Here is a 27,529-nt window from a genome sequence, read left to right as displayed (position 1 = left end):
TTCATAAGAAGAAAATTTTAAAACACTTCTGAAGTTCAAAAAGGAAGACTGGAACAAATGGAAAGGCATTCCATGTTCCTGGATAATAGGATTCAACATTAAAAAAGTCAATTATCAACAATTTAGTTACATTGAGAAAAATTCTGAAGAAAAAAAAAGATCAATGAGGGGACACTAGTACTGGCAGATATAAAAATATAGCATAAGATGTCAATAATTAAAATAGTTTGGTTCTGATATTTGAATAACCGGACCACTGGAAGAGTATGAAAAGTTGAGAAACAGGTCCATATATTCATGTGAATTTGGTATATAATGAAAGTGGCATTGCAAATCAGTGGGGAAAATTATATTGGGACACACTTGTGAGGACATCTGGAAAAAAAAGTGGAACTTACATCACAAACCATACCAGGATGAATTGAAATCAATAAAACATTCACATGAAAAAAGTGAAACTATTAATATACTGGAAGAAAACATGGGAGAATTATTTTATACTCTTACAGTGGGGAAGGCATTTAATATTCAAAACCCAAATGCCACAAAAGACCTCTGATAAACAAAACACACACACACACACACACACACACACATAAATATACACATACACATGCACACACCCATCGAAGACAAATGACAAACTGGTGGGATATAATTGTAACTCACGACACAGATAAAGGGCAATCTCCCTAAAATATAAATAGCTCGGTGAAATATGAAAACACCAACAATCCAGTAGAAAAATGGGCAAATGGTATAAATAGACAGTTCACAGAAATGAAAAGATGCTCAATCTTATTTTTAATAAGAGAAGTGCAAACTAAAAGTACATTGAGAGGCCATTTTTCATCTAACAGATTGGCAAGAATCCAAGTTTCATAATAGGATTGGGTGAAGCTACAGGGAAATTGATCTTCTTGTACATTGCTGAACCAAGGATAAATCATACAACTTCTTGGGTGGCAATTTGGCGATATCCACAAAAATATATAAATACATGTATGCTCTGATCCAGCAAAATCACTTCTAGTAATCTTAGAGATAATCCCTTATTGGGGAAAGAAAATCTATTTAAATTGTACATCATAGCAGCACTGTTTGTGGTAGCAAAAAATTGAAAACCACCTAAATGATCATCAATAGGGAACTGGCTTAATGAGTTATGGTTTATACACACAATATAATACAATGCAGTTATAAAAAACGAGGAGGTTCCGTGTATACTGATATGGGATATCTACAATGTATGTCAAGTGAAAAACAAAGGTCAAACAATGTGTTGGATACCATTTTATAAACAAAGGGAGGTAAAAGTGTGCATGTGTGTATATGCATGTATGTGCATGTATATATTTGTATCTGTACACATATTCATAAAAAATTCTTGGGCATATTCACAAGAAAATAACATAAGTGGATGCCCATTGGGAATATGTAGAACTCAGTGGCTAATGGACACAGTGGAAAGGAGATTTTTTTCATTGTATACCCTTTTTATGTTAATTTATTTTGAAGAAAATGAATATATTATCTATTGAAAATCAATTAAATTTTATTTTTAAGAATAAAGAAATCCTTTGGCAATCTTTATATATACACTCCTATATATATTTGTTTTATATATATTTACTTTCATATATGAGTATACAGATTAAAGAATAATCCTACAAAATTTTTGACTTGGTATGTATGTTAACACATACACATATGCCCGAATACCCAATCACATAAAAAGTATAAATTCAGCTATGTTGGGGAGCATGAAGTCATACTGAAGATAGAAGCAGAAAGTGCTTCTAATTCAAAATCCCCAAAGTTTAGAAAGCAGTCAAACCTCCTCCTTTTATGGATATAGAAATGGAATCACAGCAAAAGACTGGATTGCTTTCTAAATTTAAACTGCATACAACCACACATTTAAAAATTATCATACTATTGTACAATAGTCCCAGTTAATGCTAAACTATTTCAAAAAATCTGATGTAGTTAGCTTTTATTTATTTATTTATTTATTTATTTTTTTGCGGTAAACGGGCCTCTCACTGCTGTGGTCTCTCCCGTTGAAGAGCACAGGCTCCAGACGCGCAGGCTCAGCGGCCATGGCTCACGGGCCCAGCCGCTCCGCGGCATGTGGGATCTTCCTGGATCGGGGCACGAACCCCTGTCCCCTGCATCGGCAGGCGGACTCTCAACCACTGCGCCACCAGGGAAGCTCTTTTTAATCTGACCTAAATCTTTATTAGACTTGCCACCTCTCACTGAGCATAGTGTGCAAGAAACTCAGCCCCAAATCCCAGGTAAACTCAGATACAAGAAATGTAACTTTATTTTTCTATGGTTCAACTTAATTTCTATTTCAAAGCACCCATTTCACTAAGATGGCTGAAACTTAACCTCAGTTAATTGGACTTCCCACCTCATTTTCACAAGCCTGTGCCTAAGCTATGGAGGGCTTAAGCAGTTCTGAGACGTTGAGGGGTGGGACAGTCTAGTCCAAGCTGGAATCCATTGAGATGTCCCATGCCAGCAGTCTACATGGACTGCTGCTGAGTTAGTGCTCAATTCTACCCACTTGACTCTTTCAGATCCTTCTGCTATTTCTGGGTGCACAAGAAACATTCTGCTATTTTGCACCTCATTGGACATAGGAAATTCTGTTGTATGGCCCATCTAACTTAAATTTTATGCAGTCATTTAGAGTCTTGCCTTTTCTTCAGTGTAAAGTTCTACTCAGGAAATTTAGCACATGTCCCTTCTGCTCTTGAATCTAATAAAACTTCCTTGGTGTACTGCCACCTCCTCAGAGATCATGCTCAAGCCTATTCCCACAATCTATGCTATGGTATAGTTAAGTGTTAAAAAGTATTTGTGCGTTTAAATTAATTTTCCCCCTTTACTCAGAGGACTACTTGATGAGTATCCATTTGATTTCCTTAATGCTCTAATGACACGATGTACCACTATTCCATGAAATAAAATTAGGAAAAAAAGGGTTTCTAAACCACTATTATTTTCCAGGAAAATGAACAGAACTGGCCCTTTCATATATCAGTTCATCAGTCAAAGAGCCATTAAAAAAAAAAAAAAACAGAAGCTTTTCCCAATCTTAAAATTCACTATTATCTCTTCACATCCTATATCTTAACATGCATATAAGATGCTATCCTTGCTCGTGGTATAGGAGAAACTGCCCACACAGCAGTCAATGGGGAAAAGTATTCCCAACTGACAGGATAACAGCACCTTTGGATCTATGAGCCTGGGTACAGGAGAGGGAGAGTGTAAGGATATATTGTCTCCTTCTTTCTCTCCCACAGAATAGCCTGTGTGACTTCCACCTCACCAAATTCATTGATACACCTGTCTCAGATAGCTGCCGCCACTGTAAATTTGACAAACTGCTAGACATGTCTCTCACCACCCAACCCCATCTATTCCTGGCTTGGTAATGTTTGGAGCTTATGGTTACACTCACTCCTCCAGGCAGGCCTGATTGTCCTGCTTGGAATAATTTTGATCATGACCATGATCCACTGGAGCCTCAGATTAACTACCTATTTTTTGACATAACTCCTCAAGGCCCGACCCATTCAGGTCCATGTTGGAGTAACCTATGTTTCTCATTTGGGTCCTGAAAAATCAGGAAATGGAATCGAGGAATCTGGCTCCTGGCTAAAGACCTATGTGTGATTTTTCAGGCCCAACCATATGGTAAGCCTCATAGAGAAAAGCTGCCCATCCCACACCAGAATTAGTGCACAGCCAATGCATGTCAGTCTCTGAAGGGAATTGTAGTAAAGGAGTCAATCCCCCTGGCTGGTCATGCTCTTATGCATATCTGCACTGAAAGGCCTCTTTACGTGGAACCTTGGTGAAGACGTCTTCAGTCAAAGAGGGGGAACCTTGAGGACATTTTTTCTGTACTCTGACTCAGTAGTTCTCCACTCCTAGCCCTTCCCCCCTCCCTTCTTTCATCCCGCTGTCAGGTATACTAAAAAACAGCAGTTTTGCTCTTTTCTCTTGTCCTCCATTCTATCTGCGGCTGGATTTGATCATCGCCATGTCTTCTCACAAGACTTTCAGGATCAAGCGATTTCTGGCCAAGAAACAAAAGCAGAATCATCCCATTCCCCAATGGATTCGAATGAAAACTGGTAATAAAATCAGGTACAACTCTAAGAGAAGACATTGGAGAAGAACCAAGCTGGGTCTATAATGAGCCTCACATATGAATTCACACACATTATCAGAACATCACTAGTGTCTGGAACAGCTGCCTGTGTTTGATGCTCTCTCCTCTTGAGCTTTCCTCATCACTGCTCACTGTGTAGCTCTGTAATAAACATGTGAACCTTTTGTTGGAAACAACAACAACAAAAAAACCAAAACAGCAGTTTTTTGCTCCAAGCTCCCTGAGCAGTGAAACAATTCCCTGTGTCTGTGCTTATCCATTTCACCCTCACTGGCACTGTTCCATGAGGAATAATGGAAGAGTGGGGGAGTCCACGCTTTCTCTGGTTTATGTTTTGCTTATACACACTGTCACGGTTAAGTGACTAAAGCCTTGACTGTTACTTTCATGTTGGCTTGTTGTCTTAATCAGTACTCTGACACCTGGCAGTTAAGCTCTCTCCAGCTCAGCTGAGCTCCTGACAGGACTTAATTTTTGTTAAGGATCCCAATGACCACACACAATTAACAGCTTCCAAAAGCATTTGAATACAGCAGTAATATTCAGCTTTTTTAAAAAAACAACAACAATGAAGTATAGATTCTTGGCCATTCTATTGTTTTATTTAAATATTAGTTTCTGGCTATAATTCAGTAACTTTTTAATTGATTTGACACCTGTCCCACATTAAGATGGCTTAATTCCTTTAGTATTACTGGTTGGTAATTTGGCACGTACCTTTTGTCCCCGAGGCCCTGGCGGCCCTTCTGGACCTGGAAATCCAGGCAAACCTGGATGGCCTTCCAAACCTGGAAATCCTCTCTCCCCCTGCAATTGAACAAGAATGAAAGATAAAGTCATTTGTGAATTTTCAAGCACAAACATCGTTGAGATTCAAAAACATCAAATGACTATCTAGAGAAGACTAAATTAATTTAATTATGCTAAGTTCAGAGTGTCCACTAACATGGAGAAACCTGTAAGATAGGAGTGGAAAGATACAAATCACTCTGAATTTATATCGTATTTGGTAATGTAATCTCTTGCTTTCTCGTAAAAGTAAAAAGCTTATCAGAAATGAAGTTTATATATACTGACATCAAGAATTTAACAGGGAAGATGGCAATAAATCCAGGAAAACAGGAATGAAGGGGTTACATGAAATAAGTATGGTGCAGGGATGAAGAAGTGCAAAAGGAAAACATCAGAGAAGATTTCAGGTTTGCTGTGGAGTACAGAGTTGCAGGATTATTCAGAATGGAAATTCATTTGCTGATTAGCGATGAGTTAGCTAGAAAAAGGCTCTATAACATCAAAATTTTTATATTTTTCTCTGACTGTAAAATCAACACAAAAAGGAATCAATGTTTGTTGTAGAGGAAAAGAAAAAACCACCAGCAATTGTGACTCAAGTCCCAGTTCTGACCACAGCACTTATCAACACCAGCACAGGGGGGCTGTCTACCTACTAGTGAGGGTCTACTAGGTCTACATCTTATCACCATCTATCAGGAAAGGCTGCCTGATGTGCATATCTATACAACCAGATAGGTGGGTGTTGCAGGGCGACCATGTATACTAATATACCATTAGATAGACACATTAGGGTTAGTTAACTTGCATACAGTCAATTTATATTAAGAGTGTGAACCCTAACATCTCTAGGGGATCCAGTCACAGAAAGCAAATTCATCACTGTTAAGTTTAAGAACCCTAAGGGCTCACAGCTCCGTGGCATGTGCTTCCAACTGCAGTGCTGCAAGCAGTTCCTCTACTTTCCTAAGGCTTGAAGGTGGAGTCTCCGGCCAGAGGCTCTGGACCTTGTTCTGGGAACCCTCTTCTCCCCAGATCCTATCCAGAGTGACAGCCTAGGCAGCACCTGAGAAAGAGAAAGCATCCATATCTACAAGGCAACTGACTAATGGGCCATTAGAAGCACTTACCCTTGGAGGTTAAGGTACAATAGACTTTCATTCATAACCCCAGTATGTGTGTGTATCTGTGTGTGTCTGTGTGTGTGTGGCAACAGGGGGTAAATACTAAGTTTAGCCTAGATAGCTTAGATGATCTTGTATTGAATAACTTCTTCTGTTGAAGCATCCTACAATAAATATAAGCCCTTTGAAAAGGCTACTTCTGATCAGTTTTCACTTATTACTTCAAAGCAAATGAAGCAAATGTTAGCCAGTTAAAGGTAGACCTAAACATTCCTGTAGCTTTGACAATAATTATTATTGACATATTACAGCATTTTCTCTCTATTTTCTATAAATATATCTCTTTATTGTTTTAATTGCTCATAGAATTATGATAATTTAGTATCCATCAATCTCAATGTCATTATTTTGAAGGAAATAGAACAAGAGAAGAAAAATAAAAGATTCAAAAATTTTAGAGCTGGATTGGCTCAAATCATTACATAGCCCATATTGGCAGAGCAGGTAGTAGAAATCTGACCACAAGTGCCAGACCACAAGTAAGCTAGAAGGAAAAAGACAATCTAGTTCGAGTATATTTCCATAAGTGGAAAACACAGCTACGTTTTGGGATCTCCGCTAGTATTTAAAGCATATCTCTGCCAAAACTCGAGAATAATGCTTGAAGAGAGCTATATTTTCTCAGAAGCAAAACTGCTACCCAGGCTATAGATATGAGAGGAATACACTAGAAACTGAAAGTAGAGAGTGCTAAAAAGCTTAACTGTGCTGGGATTATTAAAAACCATATACCTATACCAGATACTTGTCCTGAAATCTCACACTATAGTCAAACGATGCTGTAGTCCTATCTAGCTGACAGAGCAATATTATACCACAGAAGATAGAAGGGCAATTACTGGAAAGTAGCAAAAAGAATTGCAATAGCAATCCCCAGCCTTTGAAAGGTAGAAAGTTTCCTGCAGTAGAAGCTATAGAAGGCTTCCATGAGGAGAGGGTGCCAGGAGGGTCCTCTACCTAATTCCTAATACAGATGGCAGGGAAGGCTGACATTTGTTATGTGCCTACCCTTTGCTACTGGTTGTCAGGCAATTATTTAATCCTTACAGCTACCTAGATTTTACTGTAATTTTCTAACACTCACTAACACAGAAAATGGTGTAGAACATCTATTTCTGAAGGTCAAACTTTAAAAAAACCTGGTTTATGCTGCCTGCCCATATTTGAATAAAAAATCAGTCTTATTTTTCTTTATGGAATAATATTCTTCTCCCCCTGCCTGTCCTTTAAATATTGGTATTTCTCTGGAGGCCCTTTTTGACCCTTTCTCCCCCTTTCCCTGGGAAATCTCAAACATCAACACATTTTTCCCTAAAAACTGGGCTCACAGGGCCAACTATCTTAAACATCTCCACTTGAATATCACACAGATGTTAAAAAAGAAAAAGAAACAGGCTGGGACCTGGGACCCTTTGCTACAGTGTTGCAATGCTTGCACCTGGACACAGCTCTCCTGGAAGAACAACACGCAAAGAAACTATATGGGACTAAAAATAACTGCACGCATGTGCAGTTGGGGCAAATTCTGGACCCAAAAAGATACAAAAGATCAAAAAACCCAACTGCCACTTTTGAAGAGCCTGGAGCAAAAACAGGGTGTCAGGAGCAAAAGCAGGGTACTGAGCATGCCCCCTGCACACACCACCACCAGAGGGGTGGGCAAAACACCTAAGCCACCCCTCTGGCCCGATCCCTGGATGCACCCCTACCCCTGCTGCAGCAGGGGCCTCAGTAAAGCCTTGCCTTAAGAAAAAAAAAATCCATGATGTATTTTCGTAAATGCTTTCTTTGCATCTGCTGAGATAGTTACATGGTAGGCTTATTTATGTTTAAAATTTGTATTTAGGGGGCTTCCCTGGTGGTGCAGTGGTTGAGAGTCCGCCTGCCGATGCAGGGGACGCGGGTTCGTGCCCCAGTACGGGAAGATCCCACGTGCCGCGGAGCGGCTAGGCCCGCGAGCCATGGCCGCTGAGCCTGCGCGTCCGGAGCCTGTGCTCCACAACGGGAGAGGCCACGACAGTGAGAGGCCCGCGTACCGCAAAAAAAAAAAAAAATTGTATTTAGTCTTTTAATATGGTGAATTATAATTTTGGTTTTCAAATGTTAAACCAACCATGCATTCCTTGCATAAACCCCACTTGGTAAGAACACATTATCCACTTTATATGCCATTGGATCTGATTTGCTAAAATTCTGTTCTTCATTTCTGCATCTATGTTAATGAGCTATAGTTTAATGATTTTTAAAATTTTATCCTTGTCCGGCTTGGGTATTAGGGCATATTTGTTTCATAAAATTAGTTGGACATCAGCCCGAATGCTTCCTGTAAGGAACGGCACCAAGAAACGGAGGAGAGCTTAAACAAGCTTTATTTGGGAACGCTCCCGGGCGAGGTTCACTGGTCCGAGAGAAAGGGGCCAGAGAAGTCGCGCCCGGGCGAGGGTTTGGGCAGCATTTATAGAGGAAGAAGGGAAAGGGGTGTGGTGAATCCGGGAGGGCGCAGGTTATTCCTTATTTGGTGGTCTTTCCGGGTATCCTGGCAATATCTGGTGCCGGTCGCATCAGTCTTGGGACCGTTAGTCCCGCCCCTCGAAAGGCGGGAAGGCTGGGCCGGGTGGAAAGTCCCCAGGTCAGTTCCTGGAACTGGGTGGTCCGGAAAGTCTCCAGGTCAGTTTCTGGAACTGGGTGGTCCAGAAAGTTTCGGTCTGATGCAACCTGTGAGTCTGATTGCGTTCCCTTGCCTCGGGCCAGTTGGCCTTACACTTCCATTTTCTAAGTTTATGCAAGATTGATATTGTCTCTTACATAAATGTTTCACATAATTCATCAGTGAAAATTTCTGGACTGGAATTTTTATGTGTGTGTGGGAAGAGTATGATAATTCAATTTCCTTAGTAGATATAGGGCTAGTCATATTTTGCTTCATTTAGTTACTTAGTTTTAGGTAACGTGTATTTCTCAAGTTATTTGTCCATCTTTCTTCAGTGTTCTTCATTCTGCTGTTAAAAGCCCACCTGGTAAACTGTTCTTTCTTATATTTTGCTTTTCAAATCTAGATTTCCCTCCTTTTTATTTCACAATTTCCAATGCTCTGTTGCGATTCTCTATCTGTTCACTCATTATTCACAGAGTTCCCTTTAAATCAACAAATATATTTATCCTATCTGCTTTAAATCTTTGTCTAAGAATTCTAACATCTGTGTTATTTCAGAGTTAGTTTTCATTGATTGGTCTTTTTCTTGACCATGGGTCGCTTTTACTTGTTACTTCACGTCTAGTAAGTTTTAATTGCATAGTGGACATTGTAGTTATTAATATGTACACATACTGGATTGTTTTATATTGTCTAAAAAGTATTGAACTTTTGTTTTAGGAAATAGCTAACTCAGCTGAACTAACACTTAAAACTCTGTTTTCCTTTCAATGGACAGCAGTTAAGTCTGTGTTCACTTATTGCAGGCTTCCAGCTGTTCCTTCTTGCTGGGTTGCATGAATCCTCCCCTATACATATAAAGTCCAGGGTCCAACCAAGTATTTGGGCTGCATTTACAAGCAGATTTTTGGTCTCTCCATTCTGTGACTCCCTCCATTCCAGCATATCTCCCATCATTTTCCAGCCATTCTGGCATCCTCAATTCTGTCCTGGAATTCTCAAGCCACTGAGACTTTGTTTTTCTGTCTGGGTTCTTGCCATCCTTTGCCCTGCAGACTGAAGCGCCCACCCAGGAGAAAAGGCACATAAGTGCAAACTTGCCCACTGTACTTCCCTTCTTTAAAAGACTCCTCTCTACTTTTTTCCTACTTTGGCCACTCTCCTGTACTATTAAATAGTTGTTATATTTTGTCCAGAGTGTTTACTTCTTATCTTAAGGAGAGTTAATCTGATAAAAGTCATTCCGCTAATATCAGAAATGAATCCCTCTTGGTGTTTTTACTGCTACAGAAAGTAGCTTTACTATAAAACTATTCCCCTCAAGCTAATGTTATTCAAATAAGCGTTCTGTATAACACTCTTCAATTATCATTAATAGGTGTTCCGTTAGAAGGAAGCAAAGTGGGTTAAATGGTTAAATAGAGCTTGGAAATACAGCACTGCAAAACAAACAAATAGGTTTCTTTACTCCAGGACTTTTAAACACCTTTAGTATGCTAGTGTACCTTTCTATATGCCTAAATGGAATATGCTCTTGAGATATTATCCCAAACTTTTTCATATATCATTAGTAATATTCAATAATTCATTCAAAAATATTCACTGAGCCCCAAAGAGTGAAGACTAGGGTATGATCACCTTCCTCCTAGTACAATTCCTTTTTGGCCACAATTCACTATCCCTTTTTAATCTTCTGTTTTCAATGTCAGTCACTGATTCATAGTGGCTAGGTTTATGTTATTTAATCATCACCAATACTTACTTTGTAATCATCATATCTATATAATAGGGATGCTGTTGTGGTTAAAGTGGGATGAAAACAGAGATAGACCATCCTGAACTTAAATGGATTAGATAAAAATACATGAAACACATGAAATTGTATGGTAACTAGCACAGATTAGTAGCCTGATAAATGTTTGGTTCCTTAAGAATTTTGCATTCTTTTGCCTATTAAGTCATTGACTGCAACAAGATTCATCAGAGGTTGGCAGACTACAGCTCTCATGCCAAATTCAGTCAGATCCCTGTTTTGTATAGTACAAGAGCCAATAATGTTTTTACACTATTAAAGGGCTACTTTTAAAAAGGGAGAAAATTATGTGACAGAGACCTTATGTGCCTCACAAAGGCTAAATTATTTACCATATGTATTTTTACAGAAAGTGTTTGCTGATCTCTGAGATATAGTCTAATCCTTAAAGCAATCTAAAATAAGCAGTAGAGTAAAATTCATTTTATTTAATTAGATGCTGAGGTACAAGCCCTGTTTTTTTAAAAAAAATATTAAAATCACGATTTTATTGGTTTTCCAAGTTTTTTAAGGCTCATCTCATATCTTACCTTTTCTCCTTTTATACCACTACAGTCACACTTTGATCCTGGAGAACACCCATAGCAAGCCTATAAGGAAGAGAAAAGGGGAGGAAAATCATTAAATATGAACCTGAAAACCAGACTCTGACTTATAGCTCAAATGAATTCAATAATCCAAACTTGTAAAACAACTACCAGAAAAACATCTGAAAGGATATATACAAAATTGCAAACAATGGTTACCTCTGGGGAATCTTTCATCTTTTATTGTATACATTTCTGTTTGAACTTTTCAAAATGAGCAAATACTTATAATTTTAATCTCCCATTGCAGAGCACAGGCTCCGAACACGCAGGCCCAGCGGCCATGGCTCACAGGCCCAGCCGCTCCGCGGCATGTGGGATCCTCCCGGACCGGGGCACAAACCCGTGTCCCCTGCATCGGCAGGCGGACTCTCAACCACTGCGCCACCAGGGAAGCCCAAAAAATGTCTTTTTATAAATGAAAAAGAAATCCATACAACTTCCCTGTAATATGATTTTCAGCTCTAAGGAACTCATTTTCTCTCCTAACATCACTTATAAGAAATTACCTCTCAATCTATATTAGCAAAGACCTCGGCAACTAGCCAAAGATGCCTGCTACTTAAAGTCCCTTGCTCTTCTGCATTCATGAGCATGAACTACATACTGTCTTTTACCACCTTTCTTTTCTTTGCTTCCGCTATTTCATCACTAGTAGCTCAGTCTCTAATAGCTCCAAGCTTTACCACAAAAGTTGTTCCCACAGCCTAGGTATCCTAAATAGCCACTCGTAACAACTTCATTCACTCATATGAGGAATTGAGGTACTAGAGCCAGAAAAATATACTCCTCCAAAATAAGAACCTGTAGGACAAGAAGACAATAGATGATGTCTGCCATCCAGAACTATCCTTTACTCTGGCATGAAGCTGAACTGCTTAGAAAAACAAATAGTAATTAGTTTAACATATGTAGATAGCTCAGCATTTATGTACAATAAGGGGTTACGCTTCTCATCAAATAAGAGAAATTTTTATGTGATGTAAATACCAAATAATGTTTATCAATGTTCAGCCATGGGAGACTATGAATTAAAATGTACGATAGCCTCCGTCCCATCATTCCGCGCTTTCCTTTACTCCAATCACTACCAGTGTACCTTCCCCAATCCTTAACGAACTACTAACCTTGTCCTTCCGGTTAGAAATCCTAACCCACTCAGCTGCAACTCGAAGTCACCCTCATACTGAAACTCCTTTTCCTGATTATAACAGCAAACTACAGGGGCTTGATGTTGGGGGAAATTTCTCATGCACATTGCAAAAGACTGTTCCAATAACAGATGTGAACTTGACATTTCTAATTGAAACAGTTATATAGCCACTATTTATTATACATAGGTGATTAGGTTATATACTCTGCTTTTAGTACTATATGCCAGCTACATTAAGAGTTAAATAGATTTATTTTCATTTTTTTAACATCTTTATTGGAGTATAATTGATTTACAAAGGTGTGTTAGTTTCTGCTTTATAACAAAGTGAATTAGCTATACATATACCTGTATCCCCATATCTCCTCCCTCTTGCATCTCCCTCCCACCCTCCCTATCCCACCCCTCTAGGTGGACACAAAGCACTGAGCTGATCTCCCTGTGCCATGCGGCTGTTTCCCACCAGCTATTTTACATTTGGTAGTGTATATATGTCCATGCCACTCTCATACTTTGTCCTAGCTTACACTTCACCCTCCCCGCGTCCTCAAGTTCATTCTCTATGTCTGCGTCTTTATTCCTGTCCTACCCCTAGGTTCTTCAGAACCTTTTTTTTTTTTTTTAGATTCCATATATATGTGTTAGCATACGGTATTTTTTTTTCTCTTTCTGACTTACTTCACTCTGTATGACAGTCTCTAGGTCCATCCACCTCACTACAAATAACTCAATTTTGTTTCTTTTTATGGCTGAGAAATATTCCATGGTATATATGTGCCACATCTTCTTTATCCATTCATCTGTCGATGGGCACTTAGGTTTCTTCCATGTCCTGGCTATTGTAAAAAGAGCTGGAATGCACATTGTGGTACATGACACTTTTTGAATTATGGTTTTCTCAGGGTATACGCCTAGTAGTGGGATTGCTGGGTTGTATGGAAGTTCTATTTTTAAGGAACCTCCTTACTGTTCTCCATAGTGGCTGTATCAATTTACATTCCCACCAACAGTGCAAGAGGATTCCCTTTTCTCCACACCCTCTCCAGCATTTATTGTTTGTAGATTTTTTGATGATGGCCATTAGGACCAGTGTGAGGTGATACCTCATTGTAGTTTTGATTTGCATTTCTGTAATGATTAGTGATGTTGGGCATCCTTTCATTTGTTTGTTGGCAATCTATATAACTTCTTTGCAAAAATGTCTATTTAGGTTTTCTGCTCATTTTTAATTGGGTTGTTTTTTTGATAATAAGCTCCATGAGCTGCTTGTATATTTGGAGATTAATCCTTTGACAGTTGTTTCGTTTGCAAACATTTTCTCCAATTCTGAGGGTTGTCTTTTCGTCTTGTTTATGGTTTCCTTCGCTGTGCAAAAGCTTTTAAGTTTCATTAGGTCCCATTTGTTCATTTTTGTTTTTATTTCCATTACTCTAGGAGGTGGGTCAAAAAGGATCTTGCTGTGATTTATGTCATAGAGTGTTCTGCCTATGTTTTCCTCTAAGAGATTGATAGTTTCTGGCCTTACATTTAGGTCTTTAATCCATTTTGAGTTTATTTTTGTGTATGGTGTTAGGGAGTGTTCTAATCTCATTCGTTTACATGTAGCTGTCCAGTTTTCCTAGCACCACTTATTGAAGAGGCTATCTTTTCTCCGTTTTATTATCTTGCCTCCTTTATCAAAACTAAGGTGACCATATGTGCGTAGATTTATCTCTGGGCTTTCTATCCTGTTCCATTGATCTATATTTCTGTTTTTGTGCCAGTACCATACTGTCTTGATTACTGTAGCTTTGTAGTATATAGTCTGAAGTCAGGGAGTCTGATTCCTCCAGTCCTGTTCTTCTTTCTCAAGATTGCTTTGGCTATTCAGGGTGTTTTGTATTTCCATATAAATTGTGAAATTTTTTGTTAGAGTTCTGTGAAAAATGCCATTGGTAGTTTGATAGGGAGTGCACTGAATCTGTAGATTGCTTTGGGTAGTAGAGTCATTTTCACAATGTTGAATCTTCCAATCCAAGAACATGGTATATCTCTCCATCTGTTTGTATCACCTTTAATTTCTTTTATCAGTGTCTTATAGTTTTCTGCATAAAAGTCTTTTGTCTATTTAGATAGGATTATTCCTAGGTATTTTATTCCTTTTTTTGCAATGGTAAATGGGAGTGTTTCCTTAGTTTCTCTTTAAGATTTTTCATCATTAGTGTACAGGAATGCAAGAGATTTCTGTGCATTAATTTTGTATTCTGCCACTTTGCCAAATTCATTGATCAGCTCTAGTAATTTTCTGGTAGCATCTTCAGGATTCTCTATGTATAGTATCATGTCATCTGCAAACAGTGAGAGTTTTACTTCTTCTTTCCTGTTTGGATCCCTTTTATTTCTTTTTCTGCTCAGATTGCTGTGGTTAAAACTTTCAAAACTATGTTGAATAATAGCGGTGAGAGTGGGCAACCATGTCTTGTTCCTGATCTTAGTGGAAATGGTTTCAGTTTTTCACCATTGAGAATGATGTTAGCTGTGGGTTTGTCATATATGGCCTTTATTACGTTGAGGTAAGTTCTCTCTATGCCTACTTTCCGGAGAGTTTTTATCATAAATGGGTATTTAATTTTGTCAAAAGATTTTCTGCATCTATTGAGATGATCATATGGTTTTCCTTCTTCAGTTTGTTAATATGATGTATCACATTGATTGACTGCTGTATATTGAAGAATCCTTGCATTCCTGGGATAAACCCCACTTTATCGTGATGGATGACACTTTTAATGTGCTTCTGGATTCTGTTTGCTAGTATTTTGTTGAGGATTTTTACATCTATGTTCATCAGTGTTATTGGCCTGTAGTTTTCTTTTTCTGTGACAACTCTGTCTGGTTTTGGTATCAGGGTGATGGTGGCCTCGTAGAGTGAGTTTGGCAGTGTTCCTCCCTCTGCTATATTTTGAAAGAGTTTGAGAAGGATAGGTGTTAGCTCTTCTCTAAATGTTTGACAGAATTCACCTCTGAAGCCATCTGGTCTTGGAATTTTGTTAGTTGGAAGATGTTTAATCACAGTCTCAATTTCAGTGCTTGTGATTGGTCGGTTTATATTTTCTGTTTCTTCCTGGTTCGGTCCCAGAAGGTTGTGCTTTTCTAAGAATTTGTCCATTTCTTTCAGGATGTCCATTTTATTGGCATATATTGCTTGTAGTAATCTCTCATGATCCTTTGTATTTCTGCAGTGTCAGTTGTTAATTATCCTTTTTCATTTCTAATTCTATTGATTTGAGTCTTCTCTCTTTTTTCCTTGATGAGCCTGGCTAACGATTTATCCATTTGTTTATCTTTTTTTTTAAGTAGACATATCAGTCTGGATACCTAACTCCATTATTGGGGTATCGTTTCCCTATGCCGTTATTTTGTAGTATATATCTTAGAACACATGAATCAGAATCACCTAGAGATGTTTATTAAAATTTCAGATTCTGATAGCCAACTTCAGACTATACTACAAAGCTACAGTAATCAAGACAGCATGGTACTGGCACAAAAACAGAAATATAGATCAATGGAACAGGATAAAAAACCCAGAGATAAACCTACGCACATAGGGTCACCTTATCTTTGATAAAGGAGGCAAGAATATACAATGGAGGAAAGACAGCCTCTTCAATAAATGGTGCTGGGAAAACTGGATAGCTACATGTAAAAGAATGAAATTAGAACACTCCCTAACACCATACACAAAAATAAACTCAAAATGGATTAAAGACCTAAATGTAAGGCCAGACACTATCAAACTCTTAGAGGAAAACAAAGGCAGAACACTCTATGACATAAATCACAGTAAGATCCTTTTTGATCCACCTCTTAGGGAAATGGATGAAAAATAAATAAATAAACAAATGGGACCTAGTGAAACTTAAAAGCTTTTGCCCAGTAAAGGAAACCATAAACAAGACGAAAGGACAACCCTTATTTTGGGAGAAAATATTTGCCAATGAATCAACTGGCAAAGGATTAATCTCCAAAATTTACAAGCAGCTCATACAGCTCAAAATCAAAAAACCCAATCCAAAAATGGGCCGAAGACCTAAATACACATTTCTTCAAAGAAGATACATAGATTACCAATAAACACATGAAAGGATGCTCAACATCACTAATCAGTAGAGAAATGCAAATCAAAACTACAATGAGATATCACCTCACACCAGTCAGAATGGCCATCATCAAAAAATCTACAAAAAATAAATGTTGGAGAGGGTGTGGAGAAAAGGGAACCCTCTTGCACTGTTGGTGGGAATGTAAATTGATACAGCCACTATGGAGAACAGTACGGAGGTTCCTAAAAAACTAAAAATAGAACTTCCATACAACCCAGCAATCCCACAACTGGGCATATACCCTGAGAAAACCATAATTCAAAAAGAGTCATGTACCACAATGTTCATTGCAGCTCTATTTACAATAGCCAGGACTTGGAAGCAACCTAAGTGTCCATCGACAGATGAATGGATAAAGTTGTGTCACATATATACAATGGAATATTACTCAGCCATAAAAAGAAATGAAATTGAGTTATTTGTAGTGAGGTGGATGGACCTAGAGTCCGTCATACAGAATGAAGTCAGAAAGTGAAAAACAAATACCGTATGCTAACACATATATATGGAATCTAAAAAAAAAAAAAAAAGGTTCTGAAGAACCTAGGGGCAGGACAGGAATAAAGACACAGACACAGAGAATGGGCTTGAGGACACAGGGAGGGGGAAGGGTAAACTGGGACGAAGTGAGGAAGTGGCATGGACATATATGTACTACCAAAATAGATATCTAGTAGGAAGCAGCCGCATAGCACAGGGAGACCATCTCGTTGCTTTGTGTCCACCTAAAGGGGTGGGATAGGGAGGTTGGGAGGGAGACACATGAGGGAGGAGATATAGGGATATATGTATACATGTAGCTGATTCACTTTGTTATACAATAGCAACTAACACAACATTGTAAAGCAGTTATACTCCAATAAAGATGTTAAAAAAATACCATATGCATACAATATAATACTATGCCGTATCATCACACAAGGGCTACTCTCACAAGTCTCATAAACTCTTAGAAGATAGTAATTTAAGATTTCAATACGTAAGTCATCTTTGACTTGCCTACTCTTAACACAAAACCTCCATTTTGGGGGATGGAGTGGGCACAGAGTCGCCATTCTTTAACAGTCCAAGGGTAAAAATTTATGTATCTTTTGTTACATCCCTTCATTTGATATCCTGACACAATCCATAAACAGATCTATTTCTTCTGAATAAATGCTATCAATGAAAGAATGTCAGTAGAGTTGAAGGAGGTCTTAGAAATTACCTAATATATCTCCCTCATTTTAAATATAAAGAAATGGACGGCGAAAGACAGCGCCAGAGCTAGAATTAGTTTCTTGACTTTTTCAATATTCCAAACTGATTCCCATATACTTTCAAATTCTGAGCAAAAGCCAGTATGTCTTGCCAGATTTTTTATGAAGAGGAAACATTTTCTCACTATCATAAATGTATTTCTTTAAAAATCAAATTATAGATGAACCTATTAATCAGTTTGAAAGCCTTTTAACCAAAGCAGCACCTGCCACTTCCTACAAATCTAGAACTAAAAAATACATGGAGACTCATTAAAAATTTGATGACTACAACATGTGATTCACCAATACTAACATAGGTAATGAGTTTCCTTGATTAAAAACATTACAATTTTTAAGATAACTAAAGAAAAAGACACACTCATTTGGTTTTCAAGATTCTATTTTCTTTTTCCAACAGGGATGGAAGAATGTTGGGGAAAGGAGGCGGTGGCCTAAACCTTAGTTTATGTGTTTATGCTCATAAACTAAGGTTGGTCAAAGTGAACCCAAATATTTAAAGATATCAAGTATCAGACAGTGGAGCTCTTCTGGCATCTAGTCTGGACAAATTACCAAATGCTTTATTACCAGAAGTACTTTAACCTTAAAAATCCACAAACAAGTTACTCACATTAGCTTTAGTGATTTTACATTTAGGGTGGAGAAGCTATACCTATTTTGGGCAAATTTTATTATTTCCAAGTATTATTGAATACCATTTGGAAATACGTGAAATGGAGGAACTTTTAAAAAAATTAGGTTACTAGATACTTTTAATGGTGTTTGTATAAATGGGATTTTTACATTAGAAAATTACCCTAAATCAGAATGGCATTTGTTGAGAGAAGATTCTATGATTGGCAGATAGGAAGAAAAACCAAGTGTAAGCTACCTTAATCAAGAGCAACTTTCTCCCCAGTTTTAGGTACCAGTAACCATAAATTAAATTTGAGAAGTTTTTATTGAGTCTGGCTCTGTACAAATTAATATGGAGTGTAGGGAGATTATTAAATATCTTATCTCTCTAGAAAATTTTATAACCTAAAAAGAGGAATTAGAGAAATAAGCAAATTAGTATTTATTAGACAGAGTAAGATAAATGACACAAGATGAACATAAAGTATTATGAACACTGAAAAAAGAAAAAAATGCTTAGAAAACTGGTAACACACACAAAATATTTTTTTTCATACGTTACTCTAGTAGATTTTTCCCTAGCAAGAATTTCCAAAGTTTTTAAGTGGTACAAGCAATATTTGAAGGAAATAAGTATCTATAAGCATATTCATGATCTAACTTTGAAAATAAACACAAGTAAGGATCACATCACAGAATTAGCAGCTTTCCAATTCTTAGCTTTGTATGATCTATGATATCCACCTAAAACATTTCTAGCCATCCAGCCTCACCTAGTTAACACCTCTAGTGATGAACTCATAATGCAGCCCATAGTACTAAGGTTTAAGACACTTGTGCAGTAAGAGATTTAATCTGCTTAAGTCTCTTACAAAGAAAATTCAACAATGGGAACTCAAGCAAGTAACAGATTAAAATCACTTTAAAATGAGATCAACCCAATGAATCACTTAATAAAGCTGTAATATAAGCAGAAGAAGAAACATTTAATTTCCCTACTCAAACTAAAAGCGGTTATTTTACTTTGTGGGTAGAAGGAGATGGACAGTGCTTACACATAAATTGTTCCTGCTGGAATTATTATTCATTTTTAATATGAAAACTTCGTATGAAAATCTGGTGATATATACATTTTCAGCAGTAAAACGAAACATACATTCTTTTTACATCTCCGGACGCGCAGGCTCAGCGGCCATGGCTCACGGGCCCAGGCGCTCCGCGGCATGTGGGATCCTCCCGGACCCGGGGCACGAACCCGCGTCCCCTGCATCGGCAGGCGGACTCTCAACCACTGCGCCACCAGGGAAGCCCCAAAACGTACATTCTTAAGTGATACTATCATATCCAACCTGCCACTAAGGGATTATAAGCCTGAGATAAATGTATTGAAGATTTTAGGGTGAAAGGGTTGTAGAATAATAAAAATGATAACCAACATTTTAATAGCCCTTTACAATTTACAAATGATATGATATATATCACATTTGGTCGTCTCAGTAATATTGCTGGGATGTATGCAGCTATACTTACCTATGGTATCACATGTAGAAATGGGGATTTAGAGAGCTTAAATGACTTGATATAGGACCACACAGTAAGCTAATACTTACACTCAGGTTTTTGTCTTTTGCCTCCAAATGCTATGTTCCTTCCACTACTAACTCTGGAAGAAAGTATCCAAAATTTCCAATTAAAAATCAGTGGTCCAGAATGATGGAATTACAAACATGAGTAATATAATAAAATCATTGGATTTTATGTTATAATTTACTTCTGGACATTATGAAAACTTCCAACAGCATTTAAAATGACTTACTTTCAGATAAATGAGTTAACCACAACTATGGGTTCACTGAGAAAAGAAAATTGAGAAGTAAAATAAACCTTGATTTTGTAGCAAGAAGATTTTTATAGACTGGCTATTGAAAGCACTGTGGCTTTCCATTCTACCAGGCCTGTACAGACATCCTGAGTTTCAACATCTTTCTTAGGATTTCAGTAAAGCGGTTCCATTAATGTAAAGAGGTTATAGCACAAGTTGAACTTATCTGAGTTATTTGTGGCCTTGGAAGAGTTCTAACATTACAGATAAAAGAAACAAGCAGAAAGACCACAGTACCATGATAATAAGAATAAAAACTTCAGAGTTCTGCTGAGCATAAATATGTCTGGAATGTCTCCTATGAAGCAGTCAAAACCTGTATTCTAAGTGCATTTAAGATAAAGACACAGACCTACTAGAGAATGGACTTGATGATATGGGGAGGGGGAAGGGTAAGCTGGGACAAAGTGAGAGAGTGGCATGGACACATATACACTACCAAACGTAAAATAGATAGCTAGTGGGAAGCAGCCGCATAGCACAGGGAGATCAGCTCGGTGCTTTGTGTCCACCTAGAGGGGTGGGATAGGGAGGGTGGGAGGGAGGGAGACGCAAGAGGGAAGAGATATGCGAACATATGTATATGTATAACTGATTCACTTTGTTATGAAGCAGAAACGAACACACCATTGTAAAGTAATTATACTCCAATAAAGATGTTAAAAACCAAAAAAGACTCAGTGCATCCAATTCTAGGGCCCTATGCCAGTGTAAAAATGCACTAATATACCCTAGGCCTCCCTGTTGGCTGCTGGCAGGAAGTTAAGAAGCAGAAATTGTTTTTTGCCCTTACACTGAGTAGACCAACATTTCCTGTGCATTTCTAACAGAATTACTGGCTGATCACCGCAGCAGCTGGTATTCATGGTAGGAGGAGCTAATATGATCTTTATTTCACAGGCAGCAAAGCAGGAAACCCTGCTACCACTTTCAGTAAAGCAAGTGTTCTGCATGAAAACCTCCATGGTATTTTCCAACACAAACAGAAATCAGAAAACCCTAGTTTAGTACAATCACAAAAAGCAGGCATGCTTCAGTTCTGGCTGTTTCATTTATAATCAGCAAGGAAAAAAGGCAATGCCTTCTTAATAGTGTTCTTGATTTTGGGACACTGATTACATAAAGTCACATATCAAAGGTGAGAAGCAGTATACCACCGTCACCGCTGCCACCCCTCCCAAATCACAAAAGCTCTAGCTCCATCTAATAGGCTGGTAATTGTCAAGTCAATATTTAGAAAACTTACAACTTCCTCTAACATTAAAGCTGGCAGTACTTTTTCAATATTTGTCACTCAGAGTATTTACAAAGTAGCTTCAATTTATATACTACTCAAAATCTATTGTCACTTTGTGCTCTTGTCATGACAAAAATCTGTCTTTACTTAGCCCTGTCTTAGAGAGATCGGTGGAAGTGTAGGTGAGAGAGATGATTTGACAAACAGATCTGGAAGATGAAGACAGAAAATCCTTTACAGGCAGAAAGAGTCCACACATACCCTACATACACAGAGCCAATCTATGAGCTTTTATTTTAATAAAAATTGCAACAACCTTGCAATTTGCTATTTAATCAAGTTTGTTAACATGATATTGTACCTGATTTCCATCATCAGTCCATTTCTTAGGAACAAATACTACTGTTGGGTGAAAAGCTTTAAGAACCATACATAAACTAGCAAAACAATTTTAGAAATCAAAGTCTACCTGGCTAGTCATCTATAAGTATAATTGAAGGCAAAGCTGAATTTGAAACAAAAAGAATAAATACTACATAACAGAAAATCATAAAAAGAAATTCAAATGGTACATCTGGTAGAAGAAGAGCTACACATATGTGAGTAGACAAAATCAGAACAGAACGTACACTATCTTGACTTGTGGCTAGATGTTTGAAAACGGAATTTCTCCTTATTCTTGAGGGAATACCGACCACATTCCTAGTTAGTTACTAACCCTCTGTAATATGTAGACACACCACGAGATGGGTTGTATTCAATTCTATAAACATTTATTGCATGAGTTACTATCTCAGAAAGCAATGATAACGGCTGAGGATGGGGAAAGATGGCACAAAGGTGAATACAGTACACAAAATCTGCCTTCGAACACCTGGCAATTTAGTTGGAGAGACACACAGGCCAATCAATTATTATAATATAATAAAACAACAATAAAATAAAACAACAAAAACAATTTATTATAATATAATAAAAACAATATAATATAATAAAAACAATTTTATAATATAATAAAAACAATAAAATACAAAAAAACAATAATATAATAAAAACAATAAAAACAATAAAATTATAATATAATAAAAACAATGATGGAAGTATAAAACAAAGTGCTATGTGAGAAAAGATAAAGGATTAATTCTAATTAGGAAAAAGTCATGACAAAAGAACAAATCAACAGGCATTTTCTATAGCAGATTTTAAGGGAAAATAATGCGGACAACTATTCACAGAACTTCTCTGTGCAAAACAGTAGCCACGGGCTTCCCTGGTGGCGCAGTGGTTGAGAGTCCGCCTGCCGATGCAGGGGACACGGGTTCGTGCCCCGGTCCGGGAGGATCCCACATGCCGCGGAGCGGCTGGGCCCGTGAGCCATGGCCGCTGAGCCTGTGCGTCCAGAGCCTGTGCTCCGCAACGGGAGAAGCCACAACAGTGAGAGAGGCCCGCGTACCGCAAAAAAAAAAAAAAAACCAGTAGCCACTAGCCACCTATGCCTAATGAACACTTGAAATATGGCTAGTCGAAAGTGAAATGTGCTATAAATGTAAAATATACACCAGCTTTCAAAGAGTATAAATATCTCACTAATAAATTATATATTACATGATGAAATGGTAACATTTTTAGATATAGTGAGTTAAACATGTTATGAAGGTTCATTTCACCTGTTTTTTATGCTTTTTTAAGGTCATTTGTAGAAAAATTTAAATTATGGGTCACATGCCTTATACTTCAATTCAATAAAGCTGATCTAGAAAACAAAAATGACAATTGTGATCGTTACTGGCGAGATATATTTGGGCTATAAGACAGAACCAAGAAAAAAGAATAATGAAGAGTGGGTGGGAAAAACTATCTTATAATAAGAGGAAATATTAAAAACATGATAATGAATAAACAAAAACACCTTCTCATCACCTGGGTAATACAAAAATTTCTGTGCAGCTTCCTTTTCTGTTACAATGGTAGTCCTAAATCTGATTGCCTTGTCCCCAATCCAGACCAATTAAATCTAATGTGCACCCAAGGCTGAGAACCACTAAGTTTAAAAAATTGGGAAGACTCAGTCTTCAAAAGGTGGTTGAAATCAGATTATTTCCAACCAAAGCATTCTGCTCTTTAAGGCTGAAGAGCACAGTTGAGGTGATTGACATTTGGCAGTAAAAGGAACCTAAGGAAGAAAAACTGTAATGTCAGATTGGGGTTGTTAATAGTAAGGGAAGAGAGGCTGAGCTCAGTCAACCGCAGACCCTGTAAGCTAAAAAGCAGATTTCTGAAAGTTCAAAATTATAACTGTGATTTCATGACCAAAGACTCTAATAGCATAGTGATTATGGGCAATCCTAAAAAGTAAAATTCTATCATACAAGTACGAGAATTCAATGACAAAGAAAATAGAGCCATATGAATAAACCAGAGGTACAACACAGGGAACACTCTGACTAAATTAGATTTTTAAAATGTGAAAAGATAGAAAAAGGAGAAAAAGAAATGAAGAAAGGCACAAATGAGTAATACAAACCTGTAAGAACAATCACAGGAAAGGTAAAAACATAAAAGGGACCAAAGCTCATGGGGGAAAAAATGCTTAGAAAAACAAAAGTAGCAAACAGGGACGTGGTTAGTGTGCTATTTGGGAAACACTTGGTTTCCTTCATCTCCAACAAGAAAGGTGGTCTTCAAACTGGACAGAAGAGAAGTTGAGACCCTAACTAAAGGGCAGGCAATGTCATTAACTGTTAAATGTATTCACATTTCCAGGTTCAAATAAATTAGGCACTAAGCTAATGCAAGCTTTCTCATAACCACTTTTAGGAAAATCTTTAAATGTATGGAAAGCAGTAAAGATGTTTGGATGACTCAAATTGGAAAATTTTCAGTATTGTTAAAAAGAGAAGAATTAGAGGAACTACAGAAAAGTTAACAGGTGAAATTAGTTAACAGGTTGAACTAGTTAACAGGTGAAATAAGAGAATAGTTTTTTAGATAAGGGAAATGGAATACCATAGTGACTTTAATTTCAGCAAGGCATTTAATACAATATACTTATAGATAAAATGGCAAAATGTGGCTGGATGAAATTATGATTCAGTCACATGAGTTCCCTAAAGTCCTCTCCATAGACCACAAGGTGGTCCCACAATATCTGACTCCTCTCCTATCTTTCAGACCTTATTTCTCACACTATCCTATTGCCTAACCTTTTTGCCCTGCCTCAAACATGTCGAAGAGTGTTCATGCTTTAGGGCTTTTGCTTTTGCTGTTGCCTTTGACTGGAATGACCCAATCCCAGATATCCACATACCTGGCTCATTCATTCATTTCATTCAGGTTTCAGCTCAAATATTATCCCTACAAAGAGTTCTGCCATGATCATTCATTCTAAAAAAGCAAAACCATCATTCTCTATTTCTTATTTCTCTTCATAGTACTTATGACTCATTATGTGGTTGGGTGTGTGTGTGTGTGTGTGTGTGTGTGTGTGTGTGTGTGTGTGTGTGTATACTCTGTCTCCACACTAGAATGTAACCATGAAGACAATGAGTTTATTCTGTTCGCTAGTAGATCCCAATATCTGAAACAGTGCTATTCATCTTCTCCCTCTTCTACTAGCCCTTATAAATCCCTCTCATCATTAGCTTTCCCTCTATGGGTCTTGGTGTGACTTAAATATTCATTCCTGAAGGAATTAATCCATTGGTAATGATCCATCTGTCATGTCAGAGTTGTTCCAGGTGTCCATTCACAGTTTAAACGGGGCAAGAAGACATCAAGTAGATCCCCTGGGTTTCACCTGTATTCTTCCCTGATCCCACATGTGTAAAAGCAGCCCAACCTCCTCCTTATTAGAAGCAATAATCTCTGGCAAGATGGAAGCCCCAAGACTAACTGCAAGAATGGGAGACCATGGTTCATCCAACTAACCTCTCTCTTCTAAGTTTCCCCTCAAGAAGACAGGATCATGGGCACCATGCATGGACAAACTGCTCCCCAAATCTGCATGGGCAAGTGGATGTATGCAGCACAGGGAATGTGGGGGTTATGGAAATGTGCCACTCAAATATACTGCAGGGATCATGGCGGATTTACAGTCCAAGTTGCCATCCCTCTAGACCACCATCATGCTCAAAACAAGGCCATGCTTCATTCAGGCTGCTCCAAGACAATGACTGATCATAGCAGGAATGCTATTACAGATCCATTCTTGTAGGACAAGGGACTCCACCAACAGGTGACTTTGGCTCAAGGACTCTCCATTGGCCTGGTCAAAACTTTGTTAGAGCTGCACTGCAGTCTGGCACACTTCCTTCCACTTGTCCTTTCACAGCTGTCAGACCTGCAATACAATCTGAAGGTACACCCTGCCTATTACTGCTTCTCTGCAGTTTATGATACCTCTTTGAACAAGCCAAGTTATTAAAACTGAGTTGCCTACCGAAGGCTCTAACATGCTCAGAAAAAATGATGACAATTCTATTAAAAAATTGATAAAAGACTGTCAGATAAAATCTGTAATGAAATCCATAAAAATTGTTAATCACCACGTCAAAAAGACTTTCATGATTAAGAGGAAGTAAATAAGCTTAAGTACATGTGAGTAAATAGTAAAGTGCTATTGATCCATTTAATTCAGTCTAGTTTCTTGAACACACACTAAATGAGATGGTTAGTTCCTTTCAATTGTTTATATCTACTTCAATACCACATCTGTTATTTATATCATTGAGCTAATTACTATTAAAGAGTGTGAAGTCTTCATTTTCATTGGAATTCAATTTAAGCAGCAAACTATTACTGTTATACCTAAAACAAACATGATGTTATCATCTACAAAGCTATCACTAAATATAACATTTACAGTATCATCTCCATGGGTACAGCTGACTGGTCAAAACAGCCATGAATGTATTTTTTATCAAAAGTAAGCCTTCTTCCTTACCCTTTCAAATGGGGGTAAATTAAGTCATACAATGAAGAATTCCATCACTGTAACAGAGACCAGGCAACAGAAATGACAACTTAAGAAACTGATAACCCACCCACACAAAAGTGGGTGGGTTATAGTCCCATTTCAGGGAAGAGTACTCAGTTCTGACGTACATCAAACCCTTTTCAGAAGAAGATGGTATGAACATTAGAAGCTACCTTTTATTGAGCACTTACTTCATCAGAACTATTGTGTTAAGTGCTTTACATGCATTATATCTCAATCTTCACAGCAATTGTGGGTGGCAGTAATAGTTACTTTCATTTTAGAGATGACGAAACTGGTAGCAAAAATGTTTGTAACTTGTCCAAATTCACACAGTAAATGGTAGAGCCAAGAATCCCACCAATATCTTTGATTCCAGAACCAGAATGAAAAATCACTAAACCAAAATACTCCTATCCTGTAACAATGGTAAATAAACTACAGATCAGAAAATAAAACACCCATGAATAGAAAATTGCGTAGCAACTAATAAAAATCAGCAGATTTCTCTACCTTCTCCCACTTACATAATAAGAACAAACGACAGTTCTGAATTTCTAACCTGTTAGGAAAAAGTCATAGTTCTGATTGAGGTGTTCATGCTTAAATCAACTTTTTGAGCATCTCTTAGTTATCGAACATGGAAAGAAAGTGAAAGAGATGGAGAATAAAGAAAATATTTGTAAGTGTATGTGCAGAATTGTACTTTATTCATTACATTGAGTTTAACTAGATAGATGTTAGCAACCTCAAATAAATAGTTTTTAAATAAATCTATCTTGTACACAATTTCCCCAATGGTCAAAATCAATCAGAGATGCAATAATCAGAGTCAACTGCATAATTAATTAAATAATTGTTAACTGCTTTAATGGCAAAAAGATTCAAAGAATTATATAGCTTTCACTTTGGCACGTAGCACAATACTTTTTTTTTTTTTTACCACCATAACGTGTAAAAGTCCAAACTGCAATATGCAACATAATAAATAGCCTTATATACTGGATTTCAACTTTAGGGACTATAGGAGACGTGAAGG

At 37.6% G+C, this 27,529-nt stretch overlaps 2 protein-coding genes across 3 annotated transcripts in view; one reads left to right on the top strand and one right to left on the bottom strand.

Moving 5' to 3' along the window:
* COL4A5 (collagen type IV alpha 5 chain) overlaps window positions 1-27,529 on the bottom strand; it is a 218,482-nt gene that overhangs the window by 111,144 nt on the left and 79,809 nt on the right. For both annotated transcript variants that reach the window (XM_079911756.1, XM_079911757.1), the window contains exons 2-3: window positions 11,168-11,227; window positions 4,913-5,002 (exon numbers count right to left, since the gene is read on the bottom strand). In XM_079911756.1, coding sequence (XP_079767882.1) covers window positions 4,913-5,002; window positions 11,168-11,227 — 150 coding nt within the window. The remainder of the gene's footprint in view (window positions 1-4,912; window positions 5,003-11,167; window positions 11,228-27,529) is intronic.
* On the top strand, window positions 4,006-4,385 carry LOC307181020 (large ribosomal subunit protein eL39-like). The gene has a single exon (XM_079911758.1). It carries the CDS (start codon window positions 4,064-4,066, stop codon window positions 4,217-4,219), a length of 156 nt encoding a protein of 51 aa, XP_079767884.1. The 5' UTR covers window positions 4,006-4,063; the 3' UTR covers window positions 4,220-4,385.

The sequence above is a fragment of the Stenella coeruleoalba genome, assembly GCF_951394435.1.
Source record: "Stenella coeruleoalba genome assembly, chromosome: X".
NCBI classification, from domain to species: domain Eukaryota; kingdom Metazoa; phylum Chordata; class Mammalia; order Artiodactyla; family Delphinidae; genus Stenella; species Stenella coeruleoalba.
This window is presented reverse-complemented; position numbering and strand designations above follow the sequence as displayed.